At 33.8% G+C, this 10,610-nt stretch overlaps 1 protein-coding gene across 1 annotated transcript; it reads right to left on the reverse strand.

Moving 5' to 3' along the window:
- Positions 1–942: 942 nt before the first annotated feature.
- LOC139849332 (uncharacterized) lies at positions 943–2,824 on the reverse strand. Its single transcript, XM_071838992.1, has 3 exons — positions 1,785–2,824; positions 1,266–1,713; positions 943–1,188 (listed from the first exon to the last, which is right to left on the reverse strand). The coding sequence occupies exons 1-3, from the start codon at positions 2,822–2,824 to the stop codon at positions 943–945; spliced, it is 1,734 nt and encodes a 577-aa protein (XP_071695093.1).
- Positions 2,825–10,610: the final 7,786 nt, after the last annotated feature.

Genomic DNA, 10,610 nt, shown 5'->3' on the forward strand with positions numbered 1-10,610 from the left:
ATTACATACCAAAGTCCAAACACCAAAGTCACGATGATGGACCTGATCCATCATGGTCATCATTTTCCCAATAGTCCTCTTCACCAAAGTCACGCTCTATGTCGTCCTCAGAATCAACATACACATATGGCTCTTTTCCTTTACCTACCGCGTCATAGAGTGTTGAGGTGTACTTGTCATGGTAGTGCTTGATTTGATCCTTCATCTCCTTCCGGAATTTCTTCATATCCGCGGCACGTAAAGCCTCAACCTCATCCGAAGTGTAATATCTTTTGCCCGTTTGGGTTGAGGGTGTCGTGGATGTAGACGATGAGGGTAATGTCATACCAATACCTTTCCTCCAACCACGTCTTGCACCCAAAACCTTCACCATAACAGCTATCTCACTCAAATGGGGCTTTTCTCTCTGAAGGCGTAACATTTCATCCTGCATAATTACAACAAAACAATAATGGATATTACATATCTAATTTGTGACATATTTACACACACACACACGTGTGTGTGTGTGTGTGTAATGTTATTAAGTACAAATAATTACTTACATAAAATACTCCAAATTGTGTTGACGCCATTTCCCATTAGTACGACGGTTTACACGTTCATAAGTTGCCATCGGATTTTCATATACATTGTTTTCTTGATTACGCTGTAGATAAATAAACTTAATTAATATGTCAATAAGTGGGATAAATTGATGCAAGGAAAGCAGCTTCACTCTTTCTTAGTAAGTAGCGTAAATAGAATGGTGTATATATATATATATATATATATATATATATATATATATATATATATATATATATATATATATATATATATATCTATGTAAAACTAATATTATGAACTTACATGTTCGTAACGATTTTGGGCCAACGATTTTCTTCCCGTACGTGCATTAAGAGTTTGTTTCTCACGACATCTTTTGTTAGTCTTTGACCGTTAAATGTTCTTTTTGTCCATATAATACTCAAAATTCTTTCTCCATTCAACTAATTCCAAATTTGAACCCTCCGGAATACTGTCTTTAAGCTCATCGGCTTTCTCTTCACCCCCTCTAGCATACCAGTATTCTGCTTTAAGCTTGTTTTTTTTGTCGCGATAGCTCTTTGCGAACATAAGATCAATTGCCTTCAAAATCTTACTACCATGTGGTCCCTGAATATGATTTTCCAAATCGAAACATTGCTGCAAATCATAACACAACTTTAGATTATTTGTTGGCATATGTAGAAAATAGATTTCTTACTCTAGTTACCCACAACCGTTGGATCACGCTTTCTCTTTTTACCTCCAAAATCAGGATGCTTACCCTTAATACGATCTTTCACTGTTGCCAATTGTGCTAAGATCTCATCTTTGTTTCTACCACGAGGCGAAAGCCTTTTCTCGACATGACCATTAAATGACGTGCTAGTCCTCAATTTATGATTCCTTTTTAAATACATTCGATGGCCAAAATAAATAATTTTTGACAACACGTGTTGAGATGGAGTATCGACATTACACGTAGGACATGCTTTATATCCTTGGCCACTCCAACCGGACAAACTACTACGAGCTGGAAAATCGTTGATGGTCCATAAAAGCATGGCTCGCATTGTGAAGGAAGTTTTTGTGGCGGCATCATTTGTTTTGGCTCCTGTAGACCATAACACTTTCAATTCATCAACCAACGGCCTTAAAAATACATCCATGTCCTTCCCGGGAGATCTGGGCCAGGAATTAAAAACGTCAACATGAATGAAGACTCTTTCATACACATCCAAGGGGGCAAATTGTACGTTGTCAATACAACTGGCCACATACTGTAAGTAGAACCTATATCGCTAAATGGATTGAACCCATCAACAGCCAACCCTAATCTAACATTTCTAGGTTCACTGGCAAAATCTGGATACTTTGCATTGAAATTTTTCCACGCTGTACCGTCTACCGGGTGATGCATCTTATTAGCTTCGGTAGACTGCCCAGAAGCATGCCAAGTCATATGGTTCGCAGTAAACCTCGATTTATAGAGTCGTCGTAATCTTGGAGTCAACGGAAAGTAACGCATCACCTTGTGGGGAACTTTCTTCCCACTTGTGTCTTTATCTTTCCATCTACTCACACCACATACATGACAAGTTTCATCATTTGCGTGTTCCTTCCAGAATAAACAACAATCGTACTTACAAACATGAATCGATTCGTATCCTAACCCAATATTCCTCATTGTCTTCTTAGCTTCATAGTACGACGACGGGATATTAGCATCCGGAAATGCAGCTTTAAGAAAGGAAACCAATTTGTCAAATGATGTATTAGTCCATCTATTAGCGACCTTCAAGTGAGTCAACTTTGCCAAAAAACTAAACGAAGACATCCATGTACAACCAGGGAATAGTTCGGTATTGTCTAGTTTATCTAATTCATCAAATTCATCATACGTAGAACTCGGTGTATGTGTTGTGGTCGTTGGCTCATTTTCACTCGGTGTATGTGTTGTGTCCATTGGCACATCGCAAAGATCGGTGATAAGATCATTTAATTGGTCTACCGCTGGAGGAATACGTACAAAACGTTCAGTTCGCGATGGTAAAACAACTTGTTCACCGTGATACTTCCAATTCTTGTAAAATCGGCTAAAACCATGCATTTGTATGTGACATTTCATTGTATCAAGTGTTTGAAATACAAGGTTGTCACAATCATTACATGGACATCTACATTTATTAGCTGAATTTGCAAAAGCTTTACAACTCTCGATAAATGCATTAAGACCATTCCAAAATTCAGTAGTAGTGCGGTCAACTAAAGTAGTCCAACTCTTATCTAACGTCATTTACTGCATATATAGATTTATAAATTTACACCTAACAATACATATGCATATAAATATCCAAAACATACATAAACATACATATTACGTCGTTGTACATATACTAAATTAATGTGCATGAATATCATATTAATGTAGAAACATAAATCATATAATAACTCATCATAATTAATACTAAGGCTTTCAGTTGGTATGTATAAGGTTGGCTATCCTAAACCCACTTTTTGAATGTATGCCTCATGTATGAATGCGTATATCGATATAGTTTACTATTTAAGAAAATTTCGACAGCATTTTCCTTTAGACCCCAAATATGTGTATGAGACACATATTCGTGGAGCAAAAGGAAAATGTTTACCGAATATTTCTTAAATAGTAAACCAGATCGATTTACGCATTCATGCCCTAAATGAGACAAGACATTCAAAAAGTAGTCCCAAAGTGGGGACAATCCGAAATTAATTTCTAAATTAATTTCGGACTGGTGACCTACGGTTTAAACTGGGAGAGTTATACACATAAAACTAACATGCAAAATACCATACAAATTCTACATATATATAAACATGATATAATATGACTTAACTTCTACATAGCAATACAACTTAAGGCCACTTAATAATGCTCTTAAAAAAGCTAAATAAAGAAAGTTCTAAGTGTTTCTAAACAACAATTGAATTTGGGGAACTTCTAACAATTAAAATCAGTCCTGGCAAGTTAAGAACGAATAGTCATCATCACAAGTGCTCATTAATCAAAAATTTACCAAATATAATAATTTATAAGTTCATAAATTAACAAAAATAAAAATAAATGAAAATATAACACATATATATATATCATGGGTAACATTTAACTACAACAATAATAACCTAAATCATACAACTAAAAACGAAAATCAAAATTTACATATGGTTTTGCTCAAATTCGAATTTTTTAGGAATAATCTTAAAAAAAAATTGAAAGTTTTGAGAAATTAGAGGTTAGATGCTTACCTTATACAAGATTGTGTGGTGAAATCTTGGTTCAATTAACGTTTTAAGTTGAAAACCGCAAAGGGTTTTGATAGGAGAAAGAAAATTGGGGTTAAAAAAAATGAAAGATAAAAGACTGATGTTTACTTTACAGCAGCAACTTTTAGCATTTTGTGGCGACATGTCGCCACAATAAGTCGCCAAAATAGTTATTTTCCCTCCATCACCTAATGAAAAATTCCAATGAAATATAGTTTGTGAAAAATTCCATAAATTGTCTGGCGCGAAACTCTCCCGCCACTTCGTGCACTTTTTGCAGCTTGGAGGGAAACATTTAAGGAAACATTAATTGGAAAGGAAATAATAAATATCAATTGTGGTGACTTTTAGTGGCGATATGTTGCCACAACTAAAATTTTCAAACTTTGACCGTGTTTCTTTTTGAGAAATAGGAAAAGTAAATGGAAAATTACATTTGTGGCGACGTTTATGACGACATGTCGCCACAAATAACAACAACTGACTCAAAAAGTCAAAAAGTGAAAGTTTTTTGGCATTTAGCGGTCCTTTTGCGACGTTATATGTCTCGCCACAAATTGCTTCGTGGCAAAAGGGCAGATTTCTGGTAGTGAAGGTTCCATTGTTTTATTATTAGCACTAAGTTATGGGTAAATTTTGTTTAATTGATGTTGTCGACTTTTATCTTACTGATTTGGGTTTTTATTAGCCGTTGAATCTGCTTTAATTTTTTTTATGTTTCAGGTTGCAGTTGAAGTTGTCTTCTTCATTTGCATTGTCTGTTGTTAGCACTTCGTCGGCATCTAGTTGCAGATATTCACATGTTTCTTGATGTTATTGTTTAATAATAACTATTGCATCTACACTCCCGTTTTATTGTTGCTGTTTGGGTTATTTGTTACTGTTATTCAATTAGCGTTTTTTGTTATAGGTATTTAATGTTAAATGATAATAGCCCAAGTCTAATATGTGGGCTTGAGTCCATCAGAGTTCTATATAGATTCGAGGGTTTGTACAATAGGTATTTTTTTAATTTAGATATTATCAGTATTTGATGTTTTATCAGTTTTAGTTTAAACGAGAACCACAAAAAGGACGAAAACTGTGAAAAATTTTAATTTACGAATATTTTCACATGTGAGTAGATTGAATCACCCATAAATGTTGATGAAGAGTAAGAATGAACATAAAATAATTTTAAAAAAAAACTTATATTTTACCTATATAATCAAATATATAGTTTCTCGTTCAAAAGTGAATATTTGTTTGAGTAACATGTGAACACATCATATAGTTAACAATTTAACATGTAATTTGTGAAATGAACATATGTTTGTTAGTGATATGAGAATTAATTAACATTTGAATTTAATTTGTTGCATTTAAATGCATAAAAACTATGAAATTAAAAAGTTCTCGCAGTTCTCGCCCTTTCTATGGTTCTCGTTTGAACCTGCCCCTTATGTTACTCGTATTTGTTTTGCTTAATTTACTGATAATTATATGATCCGTATCTTGTTTGCAATTGTTGCTGCTATTTGGTTGTTTAATAATTGTGTGTTTTATTGTAATGCTTAATACTAGATAGATGTGTTATGTTATATACTGTTAGTCTATATTGATAGTATGCCTTATAGAAAGAAAAGTAAAATTGGTAGTTGTAGTGGTACTAGGCCTGGTGATCCGTCCGATAGGTTCGGTGTTGGTACCATGTTTCCAGGTGGTCAACTATCGATGTCATGGCTTCAATCAGAGGTAACGATACGTTTTTCTTATTTAGTTACTTTAATGTATAGTATGTGTATTTAGTGGTTTACATAATTTGTATATGTGGTTGTTATTGAAGGTACTGTTGATAATCTGGTATCCATTAATTCTAGCTTGCTTGGAAGTAATGGAATGTTAACAGTTTTTATTTTGATATATGTTGTTTATATTGTTAGTTTTATGAATAATGCTTATATTAGTTTGTAACAGTATGTCTTTTTTGGTGATGTAGGTGTTACAAAATTTTACCACAATCTTGGCGATTGTTGAAAGTTAAGTGTTGTTTTAATAATTCTTGTAATACTAAAGCTCCAACGCCTAATTATGTCCGCTACGAGTGTTGAAAATGGTATAAAACGAAACTTAGGTAGTTTGATCCGTTTGATTATCAATAATATGAACACTGGTCAAAATAATGATTTGAAAATATAAATATATATATAGAACTGTTAAGAAAGAAATGAGTAATCGTCTGAATGTTATATAATTAAAAAGGGCTTGTTCATCCATTTTGACCATTTTACTCATTTTGGTTACATGGTGTTAAATTAAGCATTTGTTGATTTCAATAGGTCCATTATGACTTATTATCAAGTTTTTAAAAATAATTTTTGTCCATTAGTGGTGTTCATACTGAATGGTAATATCAGTTACATTTCTTATGTTTCTTCACATTAGCAACATGAAACATATCAGAAAATTCCATATTTCCAATTTAATAATCGCTCATTCTCTTAACACATTTACTATCGTAACAGCCATCAACGAACCAGAACTATCGAAAAAGGTCTAAGCAGGTCCACACCGCATTATCTTTTGGTTGACCACAACGTACCATCTAAAAAACAATTCTCTTTTGTTGTCCTTTATGTAATTACCCGGCTAAACTGAGTAGATGCACTTTGTATGCAAATGTTGTTTGCATTTGCTTTTGGTGATTTTAGTGTCATCGATTATTTTATGTGACAAGGTGATTTACTTGAGACAAATGGATTTCTAGTTAAGCTTTATAACAAGTTAAGATAGTGTGGAGTACACGTTTGTTTAAGCTAACTAGAGTCATCTAATTGAATGGTTGTGTTTGTTAGTTGGTGTCTTTTTGGCCAAAAGACATAACTAATCATGAAATGATGTAAACCTTAATGAAATAGTGCAATCTTTCGTGGAATGGTGTAACCATTCATGACATCTCTTCATTAAAAGTTACAACTATTCATGGACACATTTTAGCCAAGAGGTGTGACCATTCATGGTACCCATTAGCTAAAAGGTGTAACTTTTCATACTCTATATATAGAGTGTATTTGTCTCCTTTTTCATGATGATGAAAAATTAATCATTCACAATATACAAAAACCTCTAGGTTCTTGACTTTCAATTTTAATTGCCTATATTGGAGTTGTGCCGTTGTCTTATCCTGAATAAAGATTTCGTGTAACCCTAAGGCAATATATGTATAGGGGCGAAATACTTTATCGCGAAAGTGACTACACGATTCAAAGGTTTATCCGGACATTCAAACCCTATTCTCCAATAAAGCGATAAAGTATTTTGGTAATAGATAAACCTTTGATTGTACGTGATCCACTTGTAAAGGCGTACAACTTTGTTAAATGTAATACATAATTTTATGGGCAAATACAAATTGATTCGATGAGATACTGTAAAATAAGAATTGAGGCATAGATGGGCGTAAATTTGGTTTACTGTGTGGATGGAACATGGAGCAATTTGATTATGAATGGCATTCAAGGCTTGATGAAGATTTGTGTTGTGGAAAAATCAACAAAATAAATGACTTCCATGTGATTGGATGGGATTTGATATGGAGGACTGCTCATGTTGATAACTACATTAATGAATAGAACAAGATGAGATATATTCCAGATACGTATTCTATTCATCTTTTATATATTCATTATTTATATTTATTTATATTTGCATGACTATTGGAATAGATAGTAGGATATTATGAATATATGGTGGATTTGTACAAGATGAAGTTTGATATATTTTATGTGGTTCATTTTATTTTTAATCAATAGAAGTAAACTTCAAATAGAAGCTTACTGTACTCTTTTATTGATTATAATGAGTACATGGTTTGTAATGAATTAATCATGAAAAATATCAAACTTTCAGTGCCTTGGTTTGTGTATGATACAATTTGGGATAAATTGGGATCATGGGACTACATATATTATTAATATGTTCCAAAATATTCATTGATGACACGATTTGTGATTTCCCATACCAATATCATGCTGGAACAAAATGAACGGCAAGTATGATGTACAAAAAATATCTTCATGACTTCTTTGTAAATTATAATTTAACAATAATGAATTATTTATCCTACCGAAAGTAAATTTTTGCATCTATGATTGTTTTGGGAATCGGTTCATTTTGTAACTATTGAAAATGGTAGTTACTAGTTATTGAAAATGGTAGTTACTTTTATTTGTTTTCATGGATTAAAAGTCAACCGTTGTGATCTAAGGTACTTCGATGGTACTCGTGACTGTTGGCAATAAAATCAATAGTTGTGCATGGCACATGAAACTGGTTGAACTTTTGCTAAAACGAAAAGTGACAAAGGATGTATAATTTTGACGGCTCCTTAAAACTTACTCTCAAAACATTACTTTCATAATTTTGGAGGACTATATGCTCCAATATCCCAGATGATATCATTGATTAATGATAATCAATAATTTGTGGACCATGGTGTCTGCAAATAGAGGGATGGTTGTATATTGTATTGTATTGATATAATATAATGATGCAATTGAGTGAAATATGTGAATCAGTTTAACGTTCTAAATCTGGTTTACATGTAACCATTGGACAACCAAAAAGTCAAACGTTGTAAGCGTGAATGATGTCGTGTCGGTTACAACATGGGGATTGTATTCTGTTATTTCATCAATGAATTAAAGTATGACTTACATGATGTGTTTGTCCAATTGATGATTTGACACCATTAATTTACTTGTCATTAGTGTACATGTAATAAGAGGTAACATGAAATATCGAGTAAGGGAATCATCTCTAACTTTAAAGGGAATGGAATTAATACATCCACTCAGGTTTTCATGAGGCATATTTTACATGTGTGTTTCGAAAAGTCATTGAAAACATATTGAAGTTCTTATGAACACATGAATCTTGATTTTGTTTTCAATGTATCCACAAGAGGATGTATTGATACAAAATTGTATTATTATTCAAGATAACGATGACATTCACAAGTTGTTGGTTTTACACTTAGGGCCTCTTTACTTTATTTATCATTGAGTTGTATATGGATATAGATGACTTTATGGGTAATAAAAAGATATATGTGTTAAGCCCAATCCCAATCATGACGCCGTCATGGGCATTTCCTCAGCGCCACATCAGCTTTCTCTCTCCTTATTTCTCACCACTTCCTCTCATAACACTCCCATAACACACCATTGCCAACCATGACATACTTCCTCAAATTTTATTATTATTATTATTATTATTATTATTGTTATTATTTTATTATTATTATTATTATTATTATTATTATTATTATTATTATTATTATAATTATTATTATTATATTAAGCAGTGTAATATTAAGCAGTGTCGTAGGAAGATTTGTGATGGCCATTACACCGCTGCAGCTCGTGTTCTTTCTTCATCAGGCGTTGCTCCCTATAATGACGCCACACTGGCGGACTTGCTGTCTAAGCACCCTTCTTCTTGAGATCCATCCTTGCCTGATATGCCGGTTGATCAACTTCACCTCGTTACGACTTCTGCTGTTGTTTTGGGCCAGATTAAAAGTTTTCCTCGAGGCACATCATGTGATAGGGATGGTTTACGTGCACAACACCTTATGAATTTTTTGAGTGGTGCTGCTGTGGCAGTCTCGGATGAGTTGGTTGGCTCTATTACCGGGGTCGTTAATCTCTTTCTAGCTGGAAGGTGCCCTATGGAATTAGGAGAGTATATTGCTAGTGCTCCCCTCACACCGCTTGTCAAGCCCGGCGGTGTTCTTCATTCTATAGCTGTGAGTACTGTTTGGCGACGTCTTGTTTCAAAGGTTGGCGCTGCTATGGTTGGCCAGTCTTTGGGAAGTTACTTCGGTGGTCTTCAATTTGGTGTTGGTGTTTCTTCAGGTGGTGAGGCAATTCTTCATGTTGTGAATCAGTTGATTGAGGATCGTGGCTTTGATGTTGGCCTCTATATGTTATTAGTTGATTTTCAAAATGCATTCAATCTAGTTGATCGTACGGTCATGTTGCGTGAAGTTCGCCGCCTTTGTCCGAGCATTTCTCGGTGGGTTGAATTTTGCTACTCTAATCCAGCCAGATTATATTATGGGAACCACACCTTATGGTCTTCTCAGGGGGTGCAACAGGGTGATCCCCTTGGTCCGCTGCTTTTTGCTTTGGTCTTACAACCCTTGGTTTCTAAAATCAGAGATAATTTTGAGGTTTGTCTTCAGACGTGGTATTTGGATGATGGCACTATTATTGGGGACACTTTGGTGGTGGGAAAGGTTTTGCATTTGATTATGGAGGATGGGCCTCGTTTTGGGCTACATCTCAACGTGGAAAAAACAGAAATTTTCTTGCCTACGGAAGACCCTCGCAGCAGGCAAGTTGGTGTCTTTTGTAGTGACCCGGACTTTTCTATGTTTATATATATTAATTGAGATTGATATTTACAGGATTAAATGTTTCCAACATGTTAAGCAATCAAACTTGTTAAGACTTGATTAATTGAAATATGTTTCATATAGACAATTGACCACCCAAGTTGACCGGTGATTCACGAACGTTAAAACTTGTAAAAACTATATGATGACATATATAGTTAACATGATACTATGATAAGTAAACATATCATTAAGTATATTAACAATGAACTACATATGTAAAAACAAGACTACTAACTTAATGATTTTTAAACGAGACATATATGTAACGATTATCGTTGTAAAGACATTTAATGTATATATATCATATTAAGAGATATTCATACATGATAATATC

This window comes from Rutidosis leptorrhynchoides, chromosome 5 (assembly GCF_046630445.1).
Source record: "Rutidosis leptorrhynchoides isolate AG116_Rl617_1_P2 chromosome 5, CSIRO_AGI_Rlap_v1, whole genome shotgun sequence".
Lineage (NCBI taxonomy): Eukaryota > Viridiplantae > Streptophyta > Magnoliopsida > Asterales > Asteraceae > Rutidosis > Rutidosis leptorrhynchoides.

What these genes read in the sequence shown, in the direction of transcription:
- LOC139849332 (XM_071838992.1), bottom strand. Translation starts at nt 2,824, where the DNA reads ATGACGTTAGATAAGAGTTGGACTACTTTAGTTGACCGCACTACTACT. An exon ending in TGGCCAGTTGTATTGACAAC is followed by an intron (nt 1,714 to 1,784) that starts GTACAATTTGCC and finishes TTCCTGGCCCAG; the next exon opens with ATCTCCCGGGAAGGACATGG. An exon ending in AGAGAAAGCGTGATCCAACG is followed by an intron (nt 1,189 to 1,265) that starts GTTGTGGGTAAC and finishes TATGATTTGCAG; the next exon opens with CAATGTTTCGATTTGGAAAA.